This window comes from Clavispora lusitaniae, assembly GCF_014636115.1.
Source record: "Clavispora lusitaniae strain FDAARGOS_655 chromosome Unknown tig00000003_pilon, whole genome shotgun sequence".
Taxonomy (NCBI): Eukaryota; Fungi; Ascomycota; class Pichiomycetes; order Serinales; family Metschnikowiaceae; genus Clavispora; species Clavispora lusitaniae.
This window is the reverse complement of record NW_027093975.1, coordinates 2,020,991-2,044,689: the sequence shown is the minus strand read 5'-3', so window position 1 is coordinate 2,044,689 and position 23,699 is coordinate 2,020,991. Positions and strand designations below refer to the sequence as shown.

At 44.3% G+C, this 23,699-nt stretch overlaps 12 protein-coding genes and 1 non-coding gene across 13 annotated transcripts; 7 read left to right on the top strand and 6 right to left on the bottom strand. All coding sequences in view use genetic code 12, as the record gives it.

Moving 5' to 3' along the window:
- Positions 1 to 49: 49 nt before the first annotated feature.
- MPC3 (mitochondrial pyruvate carrier) lies at positions 50 to 442 on the bottom strand (the record flags this gene model as incomplete). Its single annotated transcript, XM_002619800.1, has 1 exon — positions 50 to 442. The coding sequence occupies one exon, from the start codon at positions 440 to 442 to the stop codon at positions 50 to 52; it is 393 nt and encodes a 130-aa protein (XP_002619846.1).
- A 446-nt stretch (positions 443 to 888) lies between these two features.
- On the bottom strand, positions 889 to 5,412 carry FOB63_000945 (ATP-binding cassette bilirubin transporter; the record flags this gene model as incomplete). Its single annotated transcript, XM_002619798.2, has 1 exon — positions 889 to 5,412. The coding sequence occupies one exon, from the start codon at positions 5,410 to 5,412 to the stop codon at positions 889 to 891; it is 4,524 nt and encodes a 1,507-aa protein (XP_002619844.2).
- A 965-nt stretch (positions 5,413 to 6,377) lies between these two features.
- ACO1 (aconitate hydratase) lies at positions 6,378 to 8,786 on the top strand (the record flags this gene model as incomplete). Its single annotated transcript, XM_002619797.2, has 1 exon — positions 6,378 to 8,786. One exon carries the CDS (start codon positions 6,378 to 6,380, stop codon positions 8,784 to 8,786), a length of 2,409 nt encoding a protein of 802 aa, XP_002619843.1.
- Positions 8,787 to 9,012: 226 nt separating this feature from the next.
- On the bottom strand, positions 9,013 to 9,085 carry FOB63_005497. The gene has a single exon. It is a non-coding gene; the product is annotated as a tRNA-Lys (tRNA).
- A 286-nt stretch (positions 9,086 to 9,371) lies between these two features.
- Positions 9,372 to 10,265, top strand: SPE3 (spermidine synthase; the record flags this gene model as incomplete). The annotated part of the gene is made up of 1 exon (XM_002619795.2): positions 9,372 to 10,265. The coding sequence occupies one exon, from the start codon at positions 9,372 to 9,374 to the stop codon at positions 10,263 to 10,265; it is 894 nt and encodes a 297-aa protein (XP_002619841.1).
- A 369-nt stretch (positions 10,266 to 10,634) lies between these two features.
- On the top strand, positions 10,635 to 11,775 carry RAD14 (Rad14p; the record flags this gene model as incomplete). The annotated part of the gene is made up of 2 exons (XM_002619793.2): positions 10,635 to 10,673; positions 10,720 to 11,775. 2 exons carry the CDS (start codon positions 10,635 to 10,637, stop codon positions 11,773 to 11,775), a joined length of 1,095 nt encoding a protein of 364 aa, XP_002619839.2.
- Positions 11,776 to 12,677: 902 nt separating this feature from the next.
- On the top strand, positions 12,678 to 14,903 carry HSP90 (Hsp90 family chaperone; the record flags this gene model as incomplete). The annotated part of the gene is made up of 1 exon (XM_002619792.2): positions 12,678 to 14,903. One exon carries the CDS (start codon positions 12,678 to 12,680, stop codon positions 14,901 to 14,903), a length of 2,226 nt encoding a protein of 741 aa, XP_002619838.1.
- Positions 14,904 to 15,063: 160 nt separating this feature from the next.
- Positions 15,064 to 18,009, bottom strand: FOB63_000940 (uncharacterized protein; the record flags this gene model as incomplete). Its single annotated transcript, XM_002619790.2, has 1 exon — positions 15,064 to 18,009. One exon carries the CDS (start codon positions 18,007 to 18,009, stop codon positions 15,064 to 15,066), a length of 2,946 nt encoding a protein of 981 aa, XP_002619836.2.
- Positions 18,010 to 18,787: 778 nt separating this feature from the next.
- FOB63_000939 (uncharacterized protein) lies at positions 18,788 to 19,378 on the top strand (the record flags this gene model as incomplete). The annotated part of the gene is made up of 1 exon (XM_002619789.2): positions 18,788 to 19,378. The coding sequence occupies one exon, from the start codon at positions 18,788 to 18,790 to the stop codon at positions 19,376 to 19,378; it is 591 nt and encodes a 196-aa protein (XP_002619835.1).
- Positions 19,379 to 20,419: 1,041 nt separating this feature from the next.
- Positions 20,420 to 21,256, top strand: SUI3 (translation initiation factor eIF2 subunit beta; the record flags this gene model as incomplete). The annotated part of the gene is made up of 1 exon (XM_002619788.2): positions 20,420 to 21,256. One exon carries the CDS (start codon positions 20,420 to 20,422, stop codon positions 21,254 to 21,256), a length of 837 nt encoding a protein of 278 aa, XP_002619834.1.
- Positions 21,257 to 21,348: 92 nt separating this feature from the next.
- Positions 21,349 to 21,918, top strand: FOB63_000937 (uncharacterized protein; the record flags this gene model as incomplete). Its single annotated transcript, XM_002619787.2, has 1 exon — positions 21,349 to 21,918. One exon carries the CDS (start codon positions 21,349 to 21,351, stop codon positions 21,916 to 21,918), a length of 570 nt encoding a protein of 189 aa, XP_002619833.2.
- Positions 21,378 to 21,929, bottom strand: FOB63_000936 (uncharacterized protein; the record flags this gene model as incomplete). Its single annotated transcript, XM_002619786.2, has 1 exon — positions 21,378 to 21,929. One exon carries the CDS (start codon positions 21,927 to 21,929, stop codon positions 21,378 to 21,380), a length of 552 nt encoding a protein of 183 aa, XP_002619832.2.
- A 572-nt stretch (positions 21,930 to 22,501) lies between these two features.
- On the bottom strand, positions 22,502 to 23,608 carry FOB63_000935 (putative serine/threonine protein kinase; the record flags this gene model as incomplete). Its single annotated transcript, XM_002619785.2, has 1 exon — positions 22,502 to 23,608. One exon carries the CDS (start codon positions 23,606 to 23,608, stop codon positions 22,502 to 22,504), a length of 1,107 nt encoding a protein of 368 aa, XP_002619831.1.
- Between the last annotated feature and the right edge of the window lie 91 nt (positions 23,609 to 23,699).

Below are 23,699 nucleotides of genomic sequence, written 5' to 3'. Positions count from 1 at the left end.
AACACATACACATACAGAGCATTAACCCGTACTATCCATTAATATACACTTAGGAGGACTTTGAAGCAGCAGCCGCATCAGGCTCACCCTGGCAAATGTACTTGAAAACTTGCGCAGGACTGTCACCTAAGGAAGTTCTGTAGTGGACAATTCTTAGGAGTTGATAACCAGCAACACCGCCAAGGAAAAAGTTGACACTGGCCAACAAGTAGTTTTTAGGCTTAATCACGAAGCCAGCCCACCTTGTCCAAATAGCACCGGTGCAAAACAAAGCTGCTTGTTGAGTACCAGAGATTTTCTCCACAGGCCGTTGGATATCATTGAGACCAGCAATAACCAAACTCCACTTCAAGACTGGAGCCCAGAAATGGACGGTTCTGGGACCGGTTTCGGAATTGAGGAAGCGCTGAAACTTTGATGCGTGTTGTGCGGAGGCAGCCATGTTCTATGTTTTAGTCGAGTTCGGGAGATAAAGAAGGTCTTTTTTTCCCGTGAGCTCTATGTAGGTTCGGGTGCCTCGCACCCATTTTTTCTGTCATACAAAGTACGCGCACAAAAAAAAAGGTGGGGTTTTCCCAAAGGTAAGCGCAAAAAACCAGTGCTTGTGGATTTGCTTTTGCGAATTCATTTCACGATTACACGAAAGATGATGTTAGTCTTAACGCGAAATGATCTCTTCGTAGAAGATAGTTGCCAGGGATATCCATGATTGCTTCTTACAAACCTTTGGAAGGCATTTTTATTGTCAATTTCCTTATAAGAGCATTGCAGCAAAGTGGGGTAGTAGCTCTCGGACTTGTACTATTGGCTCTTACACTAAAGATATCGATTTGGAGGTATTTTACTTTTCTCTAAAAGTCATTTAAATGAATGCCTTAATCCTTCTGTCTATATATACGATCCTTGTTTGCACAAGTTGTAGAATACGCTATTTTCATCTTGCAAAAGATTAGCAGGAGTATCAAACTCAGACACTTGCCCTTGGTCAAGAGCCAAGATACGGTCACTATCCATAACGGTATCGAGCCGGTGTGCAATGGTGATAATGGTTTTGTCTTTGAACTCTTTTCGGATTGTAGCTTGAATGATTTTATCAGTTTGAACGTCCACTGCAGCTGTCGCTTCATCAAGCATCAATATTTTGGATGTGCTAAGAAGAGCTCGGCCTAGACACATCAACTGTCGCTGGCCCGCTGAGAAATTGCACCCACTTTCACTAACCCTGCTTTCCAAACCAAGATTTCCGTGAATATTTCTTACAAATTCGGCAAGACTGCAATGTTCAAGAGCTCTCCAAAGCTGTTCGTCCGTAAATTCACCGAAGGGATCTAGGTTCTGTCTGATTGTCCCTTCAAATAAATGTGCATCTTGAGGGATAATACTCAAGTTGTGACGAAGATCAAATAGCCTCAAGTGAGAAATATCTAGCTCGTCAATTTCAATACGCCCTTGTATCGCAGGTAGTATTCGGAAGAGAGCAACAACCAAGCTGCTTTTACCTGCTCCAGTGCGCCCAACCACACCAACTTTTTCACCGGATTTGATGGATATCGTTACATCTCTCAAAACGGGGTTCATGTCTTTCGCATAGCGAGTGGAGTAATTCTCCAACCTGACTTCACCTCTAGATGGCCATTTGTCTGGCAACTCAAGAAACTCGCCATTTTCGTCTTCTTCCATAGGAAGCTCGCAATACTCGAAACACCTCTCCACCGACACAATGTTTGCCTCCACCTCCGCTGACATACGGACCATCATCCGCATTGATGTTGTAACTTGCAAAGCATAACTCATCACAAAACCTGCCATACTAGCACTTATAGGATGAGCTGTGGTGCTTTTATAAATGAGCATAGAGGACGAGCTCCATACAATTATTGACCCAATGAGTTGCAATCTTGCCGAAAGCCATCTGTTGATAGATCTCAACATAAATAAACTCTTGATGTTGAAATCAACATTAGCATTATTCCGGTATGAAAAACGTTCCTCTTGGCGGTATGCTCTGATAGTGTCTACTCCAGTCAAGCTTTCTTGAAAATGAGCAAAAATTGGAGAGCGTGAAATGGAAACCAACCTTTTAAGTTCTCTTTGGACACTTATGTAGTACTTTTGGTAGTACCCATAAATGAAAAACAAGACTACAGCAACGAATGCGAATGGAGGAATCGCTGTTCCAACGACAATGAAGGTCATGATTGTCTTTAATGCAACTCCCATGAAGGAATTAAAGGAGCGAGGAAGGGCATCATCAACCTTATTTATATCATTGCTGAAGCGGTTCATAATCCGCCCAACAGGCGTGCGCTCGAAAAAACTCATCGGTGCTTTCATAAGTCGCCGTGCCATCCCATCATGAACAACCTGACCTCCTCTGATACCTAAATGTATCCAAAAAATGACTCCCTTGCATAAATTCAAAATACTGGTACTGAAGCCGAGGACAGCATAAATGGCAATGTATTTGAGGGCACCCTTGTTATCACCAAAAGCAGAGTTTCTGTCAGCCCATTTCTTCAAGGAGTAATTACTTAGCACTGACGCCAAAGTAGCTGCAACGTTGACCACAAGCCATACACACGTCCAAATCAAGGAGCACGCCTTGATATACTGCCAATACACTTTCCACTTCACCTTTCCTTTAGCTGAGATTTCTGCTGTTGGCTGGGATCTGCTGCTTACATTTTTCTTGAAAGGATTCCAGTCAAATGTTGCCACGCTAGCTTTCCTTGGAAATTCTTTCCGTAAAGTGGGCGATGAAACACACGTCTCTGTAGATTCATGATCACTGTTTTCTATTGGCGGACTCATAGTTCGGCTCCGCGAATAATCTAAATGACCCGACTCCTGTAAGAGTTGGTTGAGTTTGGGAAGATCTTGATTGTGGACAGCTTCGCTGTAGCTTCCGGCCTCAACAATTGAGCCACTCTCAAAGAGATAAATTTTATCTGCCCGCGAAAGGACACCAATATTGTTGGTAGCAAGGATCACTGTGTTTCCAGCAAGCAAACCCGTACGACTCAAAACTTTGGATACAATGCTTTTACCAACGTGACTATCAACAGCACTCAAAACATCATCAAGAAGATAGATATCAGCCCGAGAATAAACTGCCCTTGCCAACGCTAAACGAGCCTTTTGTCCCCCAGAAAGTGTTATTCCCTTCTCTCCGACTTGCGTAGCATCTCCATCTGGGAGTACATTAAGATCAGGTAAAAGTTCACAAGCATCAATAGTTTTATTGTAGTAGTCCTCATCATAGCGGAAACCAAAAAGAATGTTATCTTTCACAGAGGCGTTCATAATCCATGGATTTTGAGAGCAATATGCAATAGTACCTCCAAGCTCTATAGGTGCAGCTTTCGTGAATGGATTATGAGCATCTACAGCATCGAGCTGACCGATGATTGCAGATAAGAGGGACGATTTACCGGAACCAACCTTGCCAACGGCGCAAATAAAGTCACCTTTTTTAACCTCAATATTGATGTCTTTAAGAGCATATCTTATTGGTGAGAAGTCCATATCCTCCCTGATCTCTGTAATATTCTCAACAGGCCTATTCCACACAAAGGAGATTCTCTTCATCCGTAAAGCTTCACTATCTTCACCTGACACAAACTTCACCAATTTATCATCTACTTCCTCCTCAAGTAGGAAATCAGAAATTCTGTCTAATGCAACCGAAGCTTCAGTCATATAATTAATCAACATTGGAAATGAAAGGATAGGCCGTGAAAGAAGGTTAAGTAAACTGAGGGCAGGGAAGACAATTTCTGATGTTAAAGGTACACTTTCAAAACAAACAAAAGCACTAAAGGTGGCTAACGTTACCATAAATGGCAAAGATACCCATATTAAATTTGCCACTTGATTGATGATTCTAATCTTCTTCAAGTTCTTAAGCTCTTTGTTGTTTCTGGCATCAAGTAGCCTATTGAGCATAGGAATTTCCCATGAATATAATTTGAGCGATTTCATAGATACGAGGATCTCATTGGTAATATTATTCCGGTAATCTTTTAATTTCATTTGAAGTTTGTTCAAACGTTTCAGAAATCTCACAATTACCGTATTAATGGGCATTATGACAATGATGGCCACAACACCTGCAAGAGAAGCCTTGCCCAATAATTGCCACAAAGAGTAAATGCATATGAACAATTCCGTGGGCGCAATGATGAGCGTTCCAATTTCTTGAGCACAAGTCTGAATACGAGGTGTGTCAATTGAAATCAAGTTCACTATGTCACCTGTCGATCTTTCAGATCTTGCATTTGTAGATAGCCGCAAACTCTTCCTGAAAATGAGTGATGTGAGAGAAGACCGGCAACCCAAGCCCACTTCAAGAACTTTTAGCATGTACTGATTACTCAACGCTGTTTGAATGATGGTAACAGCAAACATACTTGCTGATATCAAAGCACCTTTCAAGACAGGGTTGTCCTGCGGATTCTCAAGTTTATCACCAATGAAAATAATGAGCAATCTCAAAAGCTGAGGCTGAACAAAACCAAGTAAGGAATCAGCAGCATCGTACAAAAGGCAGGAGAGCATAAGAGGACCAAAAGCTTTAAGAAGCGATCCGGCTAGGTGCGCCTTTGACTTTTTTCCTTCTACACCGCCCCAATGTAACTGCAATTTTTGAGTGAAGTCTTCAGTAGCAAAACCTGAGATTTCAGGTAGATCATCAACTTCCAAAGTTTGTTTCTTGTAAGAGTTAGTGATCAAATTATTCATCCACAGGAAAGTGATTCTATCAATAAAGTTTGGCTGGTGAAGAGAAGCAACGAGAGTTTCGGAAGTGTGATAATGTATCAAGAGCTCATGTGTAGGCCGCCATGACTTCTTGGAATACTCCAAAATAAAGATGGATATAGAAGTAATTGAAGCCAACAACTCAAAGCTTGGTGCTTTGGAATTGAGCAAAACCGGCCATTGAGTAGAAGAATCTTGGAAATAGAGCACTAGTTCGAGAATTGCCATCACCGGCCAGAAGCAAAGTAAAGAGCCCAGAGGAATGGTCACGCGAGTAGGTTCAATAACATGTAACGGAGTTACTATGGTGGCGGATACAAGAGCCAATGTCCCAAAGGGAATGAGCTTGTGGTCCGCATACCTTTCTACTACCGAGATGAGGCTAAACAACAGACACACGAGAAGTGTGTGGAGAAACACCAAGCTGCATCGAAACCAATGAAAAAAGCCCGTACTCTTCGCCGAGAGGTTGCCATAAACAGGCTTTTTCCAAGTGCTATAGAGCTGGACTGCTCCAGAGACGCCAATCACTGCAGAAATGAGCCACACGAGAGCCGTGAGGAAACAGGGATTAAAAGCATTTTCTGCTGTCGGTACAAGGGGATGCAAAAATGCCGTCGCTCCACATACTAGAGGTTTTCTCGGGTATGTCATGGACTTGGAGATATCGGCTTGGTTGAGTCACGTGTACTTAACCTAGAATATTATGATTGCCCTGTGTGCGAAGAAGAAAAGATGTTGAGGTATCGCGAACTTGTAAAAAAAAAGTGGACAGCACCTCAGACTTAAGGGGATAGTAGATGCACCAATAAGCAAGTAAACAAAACAAGCAACTACAAAAGCCCCGGAGGAGACGAAAGAAACAAAATGAGCGGAGTAGAAAAGAATAAAAGAAAATAAAGAAGAGAACTCAGGTTTTTAATGTGCATGAACCCAGATCAAGCAATAACAACGTTCCGAGTTTTCCTTCATTTGACAGTCAACAAAAACCCAGTGTAAATCTGGGGAAGGTAATACTGCAGAGTGCTCGGGTAACGTACGGTAAAATGAAACACACATGGGCTAATTCGGAACGTATGAATATGGATTGGATTACACACAATATGTGGTTTTACACCTAGTTACGCCAACCCCACAAAACTATGTAATCGAGAGGGGTCCAACAGTTTCTATATTTCTAGAAAAGCACATCCGTACGAGCGAAGGAAAGAAAACAATCCGAGGGTTAGATGCAGATGTAAGCTTCCGGAGGTCGGCTCCGACGACACGCAGCCAATGAAAGAAGCGTAATTCGCGGTGCCGGAGTTCAAAAATCTGGAGAACACAAGGTAATACCGAGGGCTAAGGTAGAAATCTTTTCCTGAGAGATGAAAAGGAGAATAGTGGTCGATTTCCGGATATTTGATTTTTCTGAAAGCTGCAACAGTAACCAACAGCAAGTAAGAAGTCGGCAAGGCCTTCTCAAATAGCAGATATTGCTAGCACTAGTCTCGTTTATGACAATAGGACCACCGGAGATGGCATATTGGCCAAGTATGTGCCCTCGGAACTCATTACAAATTTCCTCGCGTTCATTGGCTATGGCCCACCGGTGTTCTTTATGGCCAGGGAGTATATAAATGCCAATTCGCCCATCAGCGCCTGGTGAATTTTTTTTTTCTTCTCAACCCTTCGCCAAAACAAGCATGTTGTCTGCTTCTAGAAGAACTGCTGCCAAGGTTCCACGCTCCATTCGTGGTCTTGCCACATCTGGTCTTACCAGAGACTCCAAGGTGCACCAAAACTTGTTGGAGGATTTTTCTTACATCCAATACAAAAAGCACTTGGAAAACGTTAACATCGTCAAGCAAAGATTGAACAGACCTTTAACTTACGCTGAAAAGTTGTTGTACGGTCACTTGGACAACCCACACGAACAAGAGATTGAAAGAGGTGTCTCCTACTTGAAGTTGAGACCAGACAGAGTTGCCTGTCAAGATGCCACCGCTCAAATGGCCATTTTGCAATTCATGTCTGCTGGTATGCCTCAAGTTGCCACTCCTTCAACCGTGCACTGTGACCACTTGATTCAAGCCCAAGTTGGTGGTGTCAAGGATTTGGCTAGAGCCATTGACTTGAACAAGGAAGTTTACGACTTCTTGGCTTCTGCCTGTGCCAAGTACAACTTGGGTTTCTGGAAGCCAGGTTCCGGTATTATTCACCAGATCGTCTTGGAAAACTACGCTTTCCCAGGTGCTTTGTTGATTGGTACTGACTCTCACACTCCAAACGCTGGTGGTTTGGGTCAATTGGCTATTGGTGTTGGTGGTGCTGATGCCGTCGACGTTATGGCCAACTTGCCATGGGAATTGAAGGCTCCAAAGATTATCGGTGTCAAGTTGACCGGTAGAATGTCGGGCTGGACTTCTCCAAAGGATATCATCTTGAAGTTGGCTGGTATCACCACCGTCAAGGGTGGTACTGGTGCTATTGTCGAGTACTTCGGTGACGGTGTCAGCACCTTCTCTTGTACTGGTATGGGTACTATCTGTAACATGGGTGCCGAAATCGGTGCTACCACCTCTGTTTTCCCATTCAACAACTCTATGGTTGACTACTTGAATGCTACCGGTAGATCTGAGATTGCCGAGTTCGCCAAGCTTTACCAAAAGGACTTCTTGGCTGCTGATGAAGGTTGTGAGTACGACCAAATCATTGAAATTGACTTGAACACTTTGGAACCTCACGTCAACGGTCCATTCACCCCAGATTTGGCTACCCCAGTTTCTAAGATGAAGGAAACCGCTATTGCTAACGGCTGGCCTTTGGAAGTTAAGGTTGGTTTGATTGGTTCTTGTACCAACTCCTCTTATGAGGACATGACCAGAGCTGCTTCTATCATTGAAGATGCTGCTACCCACGGCTTGAAGTCTAAGTCTATCTTCACCATCTCTCCAGGTTCCGAACAAGTCAGAGCCACCATTGCTAGAGACGGTCAATTGAAGACTTTCGAGGACTTTGGCGGTGTCGTCATGGCCAATGCTTGTGGTCCATGTATCGGTCAATGGGACAGACGCGACATTAAGAAGGGAGAGAAGAACACCATTGTTTCTTCTTTCAACAGAAACTTCACCTCCAGAAACGATGGTAACCCTGCTACCCACGCTTTCGTTGCCTCTCCAGAGATGGTTACCGCTTACGCTATCTCTGGTGACTTGGGCTTCAACCCAATCACTGACACCTTGAAGGATGCTGAGGGCAAAGAATTCAAGTTGGCTGAGCCACACGGAGTTGGTTTGCCTCCAAGAGGTTACGACAAGGGTGAGGACACCTACCAAGCTCCTCCAGCCGACAGAGCTAGTGTCGAAGTTGTCATTTCTCCAACCTCCGACAGATTGCAACGTTTGACTCCATTCAAGCCATGGGATGGTAAGGATGCTTTGAGAATGCCAATCTTGATTAAGGCTGTTGGTAAGACCACCACTGACCACATTTCGATGGCCGGTCCATGGTTGAAATACCGTGGCCACTTGGAGAACATCTCCAACAACTACATGATTGGTGCCACCAACGCAGAAAACGGTGAAGCCAACAACGTCAAGAACCACTACACTGGTGTCTACTCTGGTGTTCCAGACACTGCTGCTGCTTACAGAGACGCTGGCCACAAGTGGGTTGTCATTGGTGACGAGAACTTTGGTGAAGGTTCTTCCAGAGAGCATGCTGCCTTGGAGCCAAGATTCTTGGGTGGTTTCGCTATCATCACTAAATCTTTTGCTCGTATCCATGAGACAAACTTGAAGAAGCAAGGTTTGTTGCCATTGAACTTCGTCAATGTTGCTGACTACGACAAGATCAACCCAGACGACGAGATCGACATTCTCGGCTTGACCGAGCTTGCCCCAGGTAAGAACCTTATCATGAGAGTTCACCCAAAGAACGGCGAAGCTTGGGACTGCGAGTTGTCTCACACTTACAACTCTGAACAAATTGAATGGTTCAAGTACGGTTCTGCTTTGAACAAGATGGCTGCCGCCCACTCTAACTAAGTATATAGTTGGATTTCTAAGTAATGTGGTCCACGATATAATTTATTGCTTATTCATTTGATCTGCATCCTGTAGAAGAAACGTGCGCACTAATCCAAACTTAAACTGGTAATGGAAGCAGCAACGATGGATTCATTATTCAACGCAGCATATCTATTGGAGCATAACACGATCACTACCAATCGTTAAAAAAGATAAATTCAAGATGAATAGGATAAAAAAAGAAAGCCCGACGCGGGGGTCGAACCCGCAACCTTGAGATTAAAAGTCTCACGCTCTAGCCATTGAGCTAGCCAGGCTGTTTTCGGAGGAAATTGTAATGAGAAAAGTATAGCAGACGCCACAATGTATTTGACTGATAGTAGTGCAACATCCATTCCATTCTGTGAAGTTGTTGATTCAGAATTGCTACCAAAAAACTATTTCTGTTTATGGATCCCTGGATCTCGCAGTGCATTAGTCATTGATATGCGCAACCAAGAAAAACGATATTGTTATATGCAATGCAATCTTATTGGCGAACCACTGGCAAAATTAGCGAAATTTTCCACTTTAATTGGTCATTAGCACTTTCTTCTTCTCAACATGGCGCAAGAATTGACACACCCTTCTATCAAAGACGGCTGGTTTGCTGAGGTTTCAGACACCATGTGGCCTGGATCGGCCATGTCCTTGAAAGTTCAAGAGGTTTTGTATGCTGGTAAGTCCAAGTACCAGGATGTTTTGGTTTTCAAGTCCACAAACTGGGGCAATGTCTTGGTTTTGGACAACTGTATTCAGGTTACAGAGAGAGATGAATACTCTTACCAGGAGATGATCACTCACTTGGCCATGAACTCGCACCCAAACCCAAAGAAGGCTTTGGTTATTGGAGGTGGAGACGGAGGTGTTTTGAGAGAAATCTTGAAGCACTCCTCTATCGAGGAAGCTTGGTTGTGTGACATTGACGAGACTGTCATTGAGGTTTCCAAGAAGTACTTGCCAAACATGGCAAAGGCTTACAACGACCCAAGAACCAAGGTGCACATTGGTGACGGTTTTAAGTTTTTGGAGGACTACAAGAACACTTTTGACGTGATCATTACCGACTCGTCTGACCCGGAAGGTCCAGCAGAGTCTCTCTTCCAAAAGCCTTACTTTGAGTTGTTGAAGGGTGCTTTGACTGAGAAGGGTGTTATCACCACCCAGGCAGAAAGTATCTGGTTGCACATGGACATTATCTCCAAATTGAAGAAGGACTGCCAACAGATTTTCCCTGTGGCTGAATACGCTTACACCTCGATTCCAACTTACCCCTCCGGTACTATTGGATTCATGGTTTGTAGCAAGGACGAGTCCGCTAATGTCAAGAAGCCATTGAGATTCGAGTGGGACGACAAATTTGTCGACGAGAACTTGAAATACTACAATGCCCAAGTGCACGAGGCTTCCTTCGTGTTGCCACAATGGGCTGACAAAATTTTGAACAAAGACCAATGACATCACCATCAATTTCATAAAGCCTTTTGAGCTTGCACGAATTTGATGATTTATGATTGTACGGTAATTGGTTTCAGGTTTATAGAATAGAGTAGAGAGGGTTCACAGGTGAAGTCCGGAACCATGTCTTTGTTCAACCACATGTAGTTATTTGGTGCACTCCAGTTTCCAAGTATGGTATACCGATGGACTACTAGGTACGAACCTTAAATGGACGTTGGTAAGCAATTATCAACTCATTCGAAATTCTTACCTATTCTATTCATCTTGTCTTTCATTTCAGTTAGGTAGGCCGGTATCAATGTGCAAGATAAAGGATTACCCCAAGTGATGGAACCGGCACATAAGAATACCGTTTGCCTTCTTATCATGAACAGAGGGCTTTCAGAAGAACAAAGGAGGCGTATCGTATGTCAGTCAAATTTTCATTGATCTTCCAGTTACTAACTAATAGGACGAGAACCGCAAAAAAGCCTTGGAGAGACTCAAATTACGCAGAGGAGCCAGCCCAATAGTTGCTCAAGAGAAGCCAGATGTCTCACTATTGAAGGAGAAGGTTGCATCTTCTGTAGCAGCACAGCCAGCACCAAAAGACATTCCCATATTGCCTCGTGTTGAACTTACTGCAGAGCAAAAGAAGCGAATAGATCAAAATCGACAGCGGGCGCTTGAGTTACAGAAAGAAAGACAAAAGAACAGAAGAGATGCGTCGCGACCTGAAGCGGCTATTCCGGTGACAGAACAAGAGAGAAAACGTTTCAAGAACGAGCGGCCCTCGATCCAAAAGAAAGATTACATTGAGTATGATTTTTCGACAATGAAGGATAGCAAAGGTGGGTTTTTGGATGATAATGATAAGTTCGGGCTTCAAGGCCCGGAAGAAGAGCTGCAAACGCTCAAAGACTGGAAAGAAAAGCAGAAGCAGGACCATATAGTCAAGGACTTGGCACCACCTTTGGATTTAGCCAACGCTCCAAAGTGTTTTGAATGCGGATCGCTCGAAATCGATCCAAACCTCTTCACTAACTTCGGCGCGCGTGTGTGCCGCCGCTGCATGCGAGAGAAACAAGACAAGTATGCTTTGCTAACAAAAACTGAATGCAGAGAGGACTATTTACTTACAGACCCAGAGCTTCGAGACACGTCGCTTTTGAAACGTATTGAGAAGCCAAATCCTCATGGCTTTCTGCGCATGCAATTGTTTCTACGGTACCAGGTGGAAGAGGTTGCGTGGAAAAAATGGGGGTCGTCCGAGGGACTCGACGCCGAGTGGGAAAAAAGAGAGCGGGTGCGGCTCGAGCGGAAAGAAAAACGCTACCGCGAGAAAATGAAGGAAATGCGCAAAAAGACTCGGGCGGAGGAATACACGCGAAAATTGCGTAACGGCGAATCTTTAGGTGAGCGGCACGAACATCTGTGGTCAGCGCCATTGGCTGTTGGCGACAACGAAAAAATGGTGAGAAGACGTTGCATAGATTGCGGAATCGAAACGGAAGAAATTATTATATAGCAAAACGAGATTAATGTCACCTGAAAAGAATGGCTTAGGGTGTAATATCTATTAAATGCTGTTGAGTTATATTACAGTGTTTCCTGGTGCAAAGTTAGATGTCCATAATTGGGCGAAAAGTGTGGAAGCCACTAGTGCAGAGGATGAAAAGTACTAGATACGAAGGTATTCATTTTTACGAGACATTCACCATCACGTCCAGGTTTCGAATACAACTTCCTTAATGGTACAATGAATCACTGGATTGAGCTTCTCATTGAGCTGCTTCTTTAATCGATCTTACTTCTGAATACCGTATCAGTGCTACTTGTACCCCCAGAGCATTTGTGAGATAATCTCGTTGAATGATTATCTAATGCTGAATATCTTCATTTGATTTCAATGCTTCTATCGAAATACGTGGTATGGTCGGAATTGATTAATAAAACGACATAAGTAAGACTGAACTACCAACCCTGGATTGCAATTTCTTCCCAGATACAGTCAATCCGTAACATCAACTGGCGAAGTCTCATAGGTGCAAGAGACGTCATGAAGACTGGTGCGCGACTTATAATGGAACAGAAATTGGATAATACGAATTCTTAGGAATCTTTTAAATCCCTTTAATCACTTGGATTACTCAATAGTATTTAATTGAATAGACAATAGATCAGCAAAGATATTGTTCTTTGTTTTCTGTTGATGTTTAATTTCCTTAAGATGTGAACTACATATCTAGTGGGTGCGAAATTGGAAAGCGAATGAGCACATGTTTCTCGCGTGTTCTATGGACAACGCCTACATTGATAACTACGCGAATTCACCCCATGGCACGCTCTACTCATTAACTTAAAGGCTAGCGTGGAAAAAAACGGACATTCCATGGTCGTGCACGACCCAAATCGGGCCCATGGAAGGCCATGGAAACTTCGCGTAACACGCACACTCGTCCATTTTTGCAACTATATAATCGCCAACTTTCTCACTCAGGATTTCTTTTCCTTTTCAACTTAGCAAAATCTAATTTACTCAAGATGTCCGACACTAAGGTTGAAACCCATGAGTTTACCGCTGAGATTTCTCAGTTGATGTCTTTGATCATCAACACTGTCTACTCCAACAAGGAAATTTTCTTGAGAGAGTTGATTTCCAATGCTTCCGATGCTTTGGACAAGATTAGATACGAGGCTTTGTCTGACCCATCCAAGTTGGAGACTGAGCCAGAGTTGTTCATTAGACTCACTCCAAAGCCAGAACAAAAGGTTTTGGAAATTAGAGATTCTGGTATTGGTATGACCAAGGCTGACTTGATCAACAACTTGGGTACCATTGCCAAGTCTGGTACCAAGGCTTTTATGGAAGCTTTGTCTGCCGGTGCCGATGTTTCCATGATTGGTCAATTCGGTGTTGGTTTCTACTCTTTGTTCTTGGTTGCTGACCACGTTCAAGTGATCTCCAAGCACAACGACGATGAACAATATGTTTGGGAATCCAATGCCGGTGGTAAGTTCACCATCACTTTGGATGAGACCAACGAAAGAATCAAGCGTGGTTCTATCATTAGATTGTTCTTGAAGGAGGACCAATTGGAATACTTGGAGGAGAAGAGAATCAAGGAAGTCGTCAAGAGACACTCCGAATTCGTCTCCTACCCAATTCAATTGGTTGTTACCAAGGAAGTCGAAAAGGAAGTCCCAGTTGAAGAGGAGGAAGAAGCTAAGGATGAAGAAGACAAGAAGCCAAAGTTAGAAGAAGTTGAAGACGAGGAAGGCGAGAAGAAGGAAAAGACTAAGAAGGTCACTGAAAAGGTCACTGAGACTGAAGAATTGAACAAGACCAAGCCATTATGGACTAGAGCCCCATCTGACGTTACCCAAGAGGAGTACAACGCCTTCTACAAGTCCATCTCTAACGACTGGGAAGACCCATTGGCCGTCAAGCACTTCTCTGTTGAAGGTCAATTGGAATTCAAGGCTATCTTGTTTATTCCAAAGAGAGCTCCATTCGACGCTTTCGAGTCCAAGAAGAAGAACAACATCAAGTTGTACGTTCGTCGTGTCTTCATCACCGATGAGGCTGAAGAGTTGATCCCAGAATGGTGCTCTTTCGTCAAGGGTGTTGTTGACTCTGAGGACTTGCCATTGAACTTGTCCAGAGAAATGTTGCAACAAAACAAGATCATGAAGGTCATCAAGAAGAACATTGTTAAGAAGTTGATTGAGACTTTCAACGAAATTGCTGAGGACCAAGAGCAATTCGAGAAGTTCTACACTGCCTTTGCCAAGAACATCAAGTTGGGTATCCACGAGGACCAACAAAACAGACCAGCTTTGGCTAAGTTGTTGAGATACTACTCCACCAAGTCTACTGAGGAATACACCTCCTTGTCTGACTACGTTACCCGTATGCCAGAGCACCAAAAGAACATTTACTACATCACTGGTGAATCTATCAAGGCTGTTGAGAAGTCTCCATTCTTGGATGCTTTGAAGGCTAAGAACTTCGAAGTTTTGTTCTTGGTTGACCCAATTGACGAATACGCCATGACTCAATTGAAGGAATTCGAAGACAAGAAGTTGGTTGACATTACCAAGGACTTCGAGTTGGAGGAGACCGAGGAAGAGAAGAAGCAAAGAGAGAAGGAGATTGAGGAGTTTGAGCCATTGACCAAGGCTTTGAAGGAAATCTTGGGTGACCAAGTTGAGAAGGTTGTCGTCTCCCACAAGTTGGTTGACGCTCCAGCTGCCATCAGAACTGGTCAATTCGGCTGGTCCGCTAACATGGAAAGAATCATGAAGGCTCAAGCTTTGAGAGACACCACCATGTCCTCTTACATGTCTTCCAAGAAGACTTTCGAAATCTCTCCAAAGTCTCCTATCATCAAGGAGTTGAAGAAGAAGGTCGAGGCTGATGGTGCTGAGGACAAGACCGTTAAGGACTTGACCACCTTGTTGTATGAGACTGCTTTGCTTACCTCTGGTTTCTCCTTGGAAGAGCCATCTTCTTTCGCTGGTAGAATTAACAGATTGATTTCTTTGGGTTTGAACATCGAGGAGGATGACGAGGTTGAGGCTGAGGTCGGTGCTACCTCTACTGCTTCTACTGACGAGCCAGCTGTTGAGTCCGCTATGGAGGAGGTTGACTAAACGAAGTTATGTATTTTAATATTTGCGAGCCTAATAAGAAAACTGGATACGAAGAATAAGTTTGTTGTAGGCATGTATATACATATTAAATGTCGTGAACTATTTAAATAAATGTAAAATGGTGGAGGGCTTCTGTTATTTATTCGCCTCATATTATCTATTACTGCTCTTCCACACTCAAAGCTGCTTTCACCAAATCGTCTATGTATCCAAGCACCGACGTGGCTTGTTCTCGCACAAGTAAGTCTGTATCATGACTTTCGACATAGTGCAAAACGGCAAGCACCTTTTCTCTGTACTGAGCAGGGAATGGTACGGAAGCCGAGTTTGAAGTGCCGTTAACCAAATCATGAATTAGCACAACAGCTGCACGCCGCATGGGCGATTCCTCTCGCAGAGTTTCGAAATCTAAAATCCCCACTGCACAATCAACTGCACTAGGCAAAAAATCAATCATGCCCAAGGGATTTGTGTGACAGCACGCGCCTAATACGGACATGGCCGACAACCGAAGTGCTGCGTCTGTTTCCTCGCGCCGCCCTGCAAGGCGAATAGCGCCAGAGCAAATGATGCGCGCGCGCTCGCCAGCAAAAGCTTCGCCCGCGCCTTCCACATACCTCAAGAGCACTTCGCCCACGCGCAAACGTTCGTCCAAATCGGCACCATCCGCACCAGTGTAGACTGATATGAGTAACGGAAGCGCCGAGTCATCACGTTCCAATAAGCTCTGCAAGCCTTTTATCACATTGAGATAGACGAAAGGTTCTGGATCCTTCAATTGCAATAAATGGAGCCGCACAGCATAGTCGACCTTGATTGCATCACTACCAGTTTCAACGAGTTGGCGAATGAGATAAAGCGATTGCGCCCGAATAGGAGGCATGGGGTCCTCAAGACGTTTGACAGCGCGTACCAACATTTGCCGCTGCAGCGCGAGCTCGCTGGCGGGCGGCAAGCGCATGGCGTCGATGCGCTGCACCAAGTCGCGCGCAGTGGACGAAGTTCGCAGCGCCAAGTTGCTTCGAATCGCTTCGAGATGTTTTTGTGCCGCGGAATCGAGCTCGCTTGTCTGTGCCAATATCGCCGAAAGGAGTTCCAACACAAGAGCAATACCATCATCATCGTCATCTTCTTCATCATCGGAGTCATCATCAGAATCTTCATCAGTTGCCTTTTCCGTATCAAGAAAACCGTTCTCGTCTTCGATTTTAACATCTCTTAACGTCATCGTGTCCACTGCTTTCACTTGATTGTGGTCAGTATCCTCGGTTTTTATGCTGCCCTCCAGTTTTGTAACATCATCTTCATGTGCTCCTAGGACGCTGCGCACAACGCGCAAAAGATCACCAGGCGTTTCTGCCAATTGATCGCGGAAGTCGCGACCAACAGTTTCCACAAGACGCAACTCTGCAAGGCGTTCGAAAGCAGCATCGCGAGTTCCGTGGAGCCAGCGTGCAAGAAGGCGCGCGAAAAGCGCCAGAACGTCGGGTGCCTCGAGTGGGCGGAGAAGCGCGGAAAGGGCAGAGCACCCAGCGTCTACATTTTTGAGAAATTGAGCAGCACGCGCTTGACTAGAAGAGCCGGTGCCACTAGAGGTGAGATGAACTGCGCCCTCCAATTTTTCTGGCGAAGAGCATATCTCCACAAGCTGGTTGGGTCCAATACGATACCGCCAGCGCCCCTCGCACACGACGTTTTGCGCCACAAGATCAAGCGCTTCCAAACGACGATTTGTGTCCATTGCTGCGAGGAAACCAATGAAGATGCTCTTGGCGACTTCAGTTGGACGTTCATTCTGGCGAAGAAACACGAAGTAACGCCAAAGTGGGATAAGCACAGGCAAAAAAATGGCAGCGGCCAAATCGGCAGGCAAGCTGCGCTGTGCTAATGTATAAAGCACATTTATGTTATTGTTGACTGCAGTTTCAGACAGCCATACCAACTTGTCGGTCGGTTGTGGGTCAAACACATCCCATATTGGCTTGAGGAAAAAATCCACAGTAACTTTTTCGTTCCGCCGCCAAAGCTGTTCTAGAAAATGACCAATACAACTTCCGACTGTAGGTCTGTTGACGTTAACCAAAATATCGTAGCATTGATTACCGATCAGGGTAAAGTATTCCACTGGGGTCACAGTCTTTGGTTTCAGAAGTAAAACTCGGGCCACATGGTCGAATTTTGATATGCTTACTTGCTCCTGATCTCGGAGGCCCAAGACAAACTCTACCAAAGTCAAAACTCCATCGCCTTTTGGAGCCTTGCTTGGAAGCAATTCTAGCCGCGCAACAACCGTCCGCTTGAAATAAGCAGGCGAGGGTGTTGAAAGAAGAAGCGTGTAGTCTTGGTAAAGATCGTAAGTTGAAGCAATACTTGCCGTCACATCAACTTTTGCCTCGTTTGCGTCCTTCTCTTTCCACCATGGAACAGAAGCTAACGAAAGTGACACAGTCAAAAAGTCTGAGTACCCCGTACCCTTCATTAAGAGATCACGAACATCAGAATCTTTCTCAAACAATGGCCATAACTGTGAAAAAGCCATTTGAAGGAGCCTTTCATGTGGGGCGAACCGTTCAGCATCGCTTTCGCCCTCCTGAGGTTCGAGAACAGGGCCCTTTAGTGGCTTGTATACTGAAGTACCGAAATCCGCTAGTCTGCGCTGTTCAAGGGGAACACCAATGTGAAGCGAAGAAAGAGCAGGATAAATGGCAAAGATCACCACCAAGTTCACTAGTTTTCCGAACGTCTTGATGTCGTGGAGCGAAATAATCACCAAGTTCTGGTCTGACATCTTCTGTTTTGCTGCGAGTGCACACGCCTGAACTTCCGCAAGAAGATCAAGAAGTTGTTTCGCTACATCGTAAATGGCAGCATTGTGTTCACGAATGGGGTTTCCAGGCAAAAGCAGGGTATGAAGGCTCTCCAATGTGATGTCTTGAAGGTTCTGAGATAAAAGACGTTCCAAACGAGCGAAAAGCTGGTCCAAGGGCAGATTACCAAGGTATTGAGGCTTATTTAGGCCCTTCCGTTGCGGATATACCTCATCAGGCGAACGTTGTATGGTCGTTGACTTTTTGGCGGCAAACGGGTTTTTCTTACCGTTGTTCATATTTGGGGATTTGAAATTCTTCTATAGTCGATCAAAGAGAATCTTTAGACGTTGGATATAATATTTTTTTGGAACTTGAAAGTAGACTGTGTTGGGATCAAGGTACTTCTTGTTCCCATCACTAGATGATAGAACAGAGATGTCTGTTGTATGAAGTCTTAGTGGTGTATGAAGTCCATATGTGAGGCTAAAGTCAGGCTTATGAGGCACGAAAAACTATACTACTTCACAGTTGTATTTCCAGAATTTATTCGCATGACTGGTAGTTGCCATGAAATCTTCAAAGTATGGTTTTTGGATTACAGCTAGTAACTTCTGAATGCATTATATTAGTAATGCGAAAATGTATTTCGCAACCGAAACAAGAGTCTTTGAAAAACGTGAGTGGGCATAAATATACATCTTGTTGAGAACGACTCATCTTTATCCTTAGCAATAATATCTAAGATATGTAGCTAACAATCTTGTTTATAAATGTGTGGATCGACGAACTGCCACTATTCCCCAACATCATAAAGTGAACACCGAACCGAACGAAGTCTTGTGCGAAAGGCTAATATCATCAGAACACTTACACAAGCAAATACGAGAGATTATTAAACAAGCGAAGATCCTATGGATTCGTTTACTAGCGGTTTGGTCCCACCTCAAAACATGTCTCTAAAGATGTACTTTCATCAGACCAACTTTCGGAACTACTGGACATCGGAGGCACGGGTGTGCATATATTTGTACAAGCATCAGTCTCATCGCTTCTCTCTATACTTCAAACGCAACCATGTCTTTGTCGCAGGAGGAGATGGACGCCATAATCTATGACGCCAGAGACGGCGACTTGGACTTTTTGAAGGAAGTCTTTTCCGAAATTGTCCCGGGCCTGGTACTTCCCACAATCAAAGACGACATCACTTTGAGCACCCCAGTACATATGGCAGCTGCCAATGGTCACTTGGAGGTGGTTAAATATCTATTGTCTCTTCTTCCTCATGATGAAGCCGTGGCTTTAGTTAACCAGGCTAACGAGAGCGGAAACACTGCCTTGCACTGGGCCGCTTTTAATGGCCATTTGCCTGTGGTACAGTTATTGGTGGAAGAATATGGCGCCGATGTTTTTGCTAAGAACTCTTCGAACCACGATGCTCTCTTTGAGGCTGAGAAAAATGGTCAAGCAGAAGTGGAGAATTGGTTCTTGCTGAAGTTTGCAATCGAGAATGACGTGCGCGTGGAAGAAGATGGAGAAAACACGAAAATCACCTTCACGCCGGGAACAGAGTCGAAGGAACTTGATCGTGAAGCAGCTGAGGCAGAAAAGCTGCGGGCAGATAGTGTGGCTGCCGTGGCTGACTCCACTGCCTCACTTTCCTTGTAGAATATTGGTGAATGGACAATTAGATAATGGACGATCGGCTCTTTCACTTTAGAGTTTGATCAAAGTATTAGCCATCGTTTAAAAATAAACTATAACTATGTCATTGGCCTAGATGCTTCCCCAGGCAATGAGAACACGTAGATTTAACAATCATAGAAAGCGAGGAGGAAACTTCATCAGCTTCACATTTGCTTGTCAATGATTTCCACAAAACCCAAAACATATGGGGGGAAAAAGCGAACCAAATGCTTCTCTAACTTCTCAGCAATAAGGGTCGTTAGGGAAGGAGAAAGTTGCGGTAGATGGGTGTATGTGATGTGCAATCTCTTGAGTATCTTCGTAACCGTTTTAAATAACGTCCTAATTCTTCTGAAATGAAAGAAAAAATATAACATTGCACATTATTACTTGTAGAAAATTTATTAAGGCGGTTTCTGTTGAATTGGAAAGGAACACTGTAGTGTGCTCTACATCACTGAACAACGTAGTTGCTACTCATTTACAAAAAAGGAGTTTCATTATTTTTATATGGTTAATTCAGCTACATTTTTCAGAAAGGCCATTCTTGAAGGTGTCTACAAATTTCCAATAGCATAAGCATGTTTATCTACTTCTGATTATTGCATGTCGCATATAAATTGGAAAATCTACGATGTCCCAAAAATTCACTGGCAATTTCGTTTAAGTTGCTATGGATCATCATAGAAATATGAAGATATCATCTGGACCAGTCGAGACGAATACACTTTACGATATGTGGTGAAGATAACATACAGACAGCAACGGCCCCAGCTCTCACATAGCAAGAGGGTACAAGAGGAGAAAATGATCAAAACGTGAAAGAACTTATATACAACTCAAATTCAACGCTTTTTTCGAAAAAGATACAGCTTCAAAATAAACACAGCCCTATATTTACACTTCTTTTTCGATAAGAAATCAAGCTCAAGTCACCTAGCAGCCTAAAAGTCGTGCGCGCGCGGCACCCATGAAAAAAAAACGAGAGAAAATTTCAACTGTCTAGTGCCTACTACAATAACCATGAGTGATTTGGGCTTCGATCCTAGTTTGAAAAAGAAAAAGAAGTCAAAGAAGGCCGACGATGCTTCGGCCGCTTCGCCTGCGTCGCCCACACCAGATATGGATGACATGTTCGCAGGTTTAAAGAAGAAGAAAAAGTCCAAGAAGAGCGAAGGCGAAAACTCTGCAGCAGACTCGACCTCCGTGGACGACTTGGCCAGCTCACTTGATGACTTGGGCTTGAAAAAGAAGAAAAAGAAGTCCGTCAAGGCCGCAGGCGTATCGGAATTCGAGCAGCAGTTGGAAAAAGCTGGTCTTGATGATGTGGCTCCTTCTGCGCAAACTGAAGAAAAGGAACAATCAATACAAGCTTCCCTTGGCTTGCCATACGAGTTCCTCTTGTCTCGGTTTTTCACTATTTTGAAAAAGAACAACCCTGAGTTGGCTGGTGACAGAAGCGGCCCCAAGTTCAAGATTCCTCCACCAGTGTGTCAGAGAGAAGGTTCGAAGAAGACGTTGTTTGCCAACGTCCAGGACATTGCTTCTGTTTTGCAAAGAAACCCAGAGCACTTGATTCAGTTCTTGTTTGCTGAGTTGGGTACCTCTGGTTCCATTGACGGTGAAAAGAGATTGGTGTTGAAGGGTAAGTTCCAGCCTAAGCAGATGGAGTCTGTGTTGAGAAGATACATTATTGAATACGTCACATGCAAAACATGCAAATCTATGAACACCGAATTGAAGAGAGAATCCGCCAACAGATTGCATTTCCTTAGCTGTAAAGCGTGTGGCTCCACAAGATCGGTTTCGAGCATCAAAACGGGTTTCCAGGCCCAAATTGGAAGAAGAAAGAGAGTTTAGACGTTTTATTCGACTGGCACTCGCGGCGCTGGCGGTTCCTACGTGCATTTACTGTTGTGTCACCTAGTATAGTGTCGATCTGTATATTAATCATGAAACATAAAACTACATCCACAGCTGCTCATGCGCAGCTCTCCACCAACTTCTTGAGCGGTACGCACCAAGTGCTGACTCCGTTGTGCACCATCATGTACTTCAAAATCTCACCCTTTATCTTGGCGATTTCTTCTTTGGCCAAGATTGACTGGGCAACTTCGCTTATAAACTCCTTGTGCGGTTGCTCCAACTGGTCATACGGCTCAATAACGCGCTTGAGGAAAAACTCCTGTTGCTTTTGGTCCATGTTGCTCTGTTCTACGGCCTGCCGAAGTTTGTCGGGCGTCGCTTCAATGTCCACTTCTTTGGATTCCCATGTTTCTGGCCGTACCGATTCAGAGCTTGGTGCTGGTGATACCAGTGTCGGAGGTCCTGATACTGGAGGGGCCGACAACCCACCTCGAGCCACAGGAGCTCTGGGTGTCGTTGACTCACCGGAAATTACCGGTAGTCGTTGTGTTCTTCTTTTCGAGCGCGCAGAAGTAACGCTGGTAGAGCTGGATTCACGCGAGCTTAATGGCGGTGGAGGGCAGTCATTCCAACCCTCCATCAATTCACCACGTTGATATTTGGTCATGGTTCTGGGCGAGAATGATAAATATCGCAAGGTGTGAAATGAAGTGCACCGTAGTAGGAGTGTGCAGTATCACCGAAGAAAATTATCTCCACCTTTAATTAGGGGTGAAAGTATAAAAATAATGCGGGAACAAAGCAAGATGGAAACCATACAAGAAACATTAGACTCCTTATGGGCGGCAACAGATAAATATGTTGTAATCCAGAATTCAGGATAAACTGGATGTGGCTAATATGATGTGCCGCATTGGGACATTTCGCAGATTGGATTTCGGTTCGCCTAATATTTTCCGATCACATCTATTTGTTCTTTACTTTTTTTTTTTTTTGAGCAGCAAGAAGAGTGTTTGATAGAAACAGGTAAATACGATAAGTCTCTTGCAAATAGCACGAGTAAGTTATCGTACGGCAATCATAGAATACGCACTAATTCACCGATGCTAATCCAACTCAGTCTCCGAAACCTCGTAGACGTTGTTTTGGAATCATTGTAGCTCGTCTCAGAAGTTAATTTCAAAGCGTCCGAAGTCTCTTTATTATCTCTCCCTTATCAGCTAACAAAGCGAATTCTCTTCACATACCCTGGAGTGCCAAACACTTCTCTAAGAGTTCGTCCACAGTGGGTCTTTTCGTTGGGTCCAATTGTAAACACAGTCGAATAATATCCATAATTTCAGGTGAGTAACCCTTGATATCTTGTGGGATGTTGTACTTTGCTTGAGCAATGGCCACACTTAGATTGGCACCTTGCTCCATCTCCAATTTTTCAAAAGGCGAAAAGCCGAAGCAGCAGCAGTACAAGAGACACCCAAGGGACCAGATATCTGTTGCCTCTGTGATCTCCGCGTTTGTAGCCACATCTAATAGCTCTGGGGCCCGATACGGAAGAGTGCAGTGCTCCAGAGCGAAATCGGTTAAAGCCAAAGCCTGTTGCCTCGACTTTACAGAGACTCGTGCCTTCATACATGATCCCAAGTCCACGAGCACTGGAAGTCCTTCAGCAGAGAGCATCACATTGGCAGGTTTGATATCTCTGTGGGCGTATGGGCAAAGCTCCAGCATCTCTGTGCTCTCCATAGCACCAGTATCGTCATCAAGTCCCATGGGGAGCATTGCATCCTGTTCATTCTGGCTGTCCTCTTCTCCAGGATCCAGTCCCGTTTTCTTGTATTTGTGCATGGTCTGGATTCCGCTTAATACGCCAATAAATATTTTGAGCACTTCTTCCTCATCCATCGTGACCCCATTGAGCACATTGTAATTGATAATGTCTTGCAACGAGTGCTTGAAATAAGGTAAAAGCACATAAAAGGTCCTAGACCCATCTGGCTCGCTCACTATGGCCTCATCTATAGTGTGTACTATGTACGGCGATTTTGCGGGAGCAAACCGATGATAGCTTTTGATCTCACGCATGGCATTGCGGAAAGTGGCATCACTACTGCCATAGGGGCAGCGGATTTTCTTCATGGCATAAAGAATGCTGGCGTTGTTCTTTTGCGACACAAGATACACATACGAGAACCCACCCTCGCCAAGAAGGCGTATTATTTTATATTTTGTGCCATTTACAGAGATTTGTGGGCTCAGAATGTCTGGACAGCACGGGAAACACTTGGATATCGAGTTGAGAATAAGATCCATGACGTTGGGTGTTTTCATCGGGTGATAATGGGGCATAAAGCCCAGTCTAGCCTGCAGGAAATCAGTTAACTAGAGTCATCATCCTGTTGCCCTCAGGTGTATTCTATAATGTTACAAACTACATTGA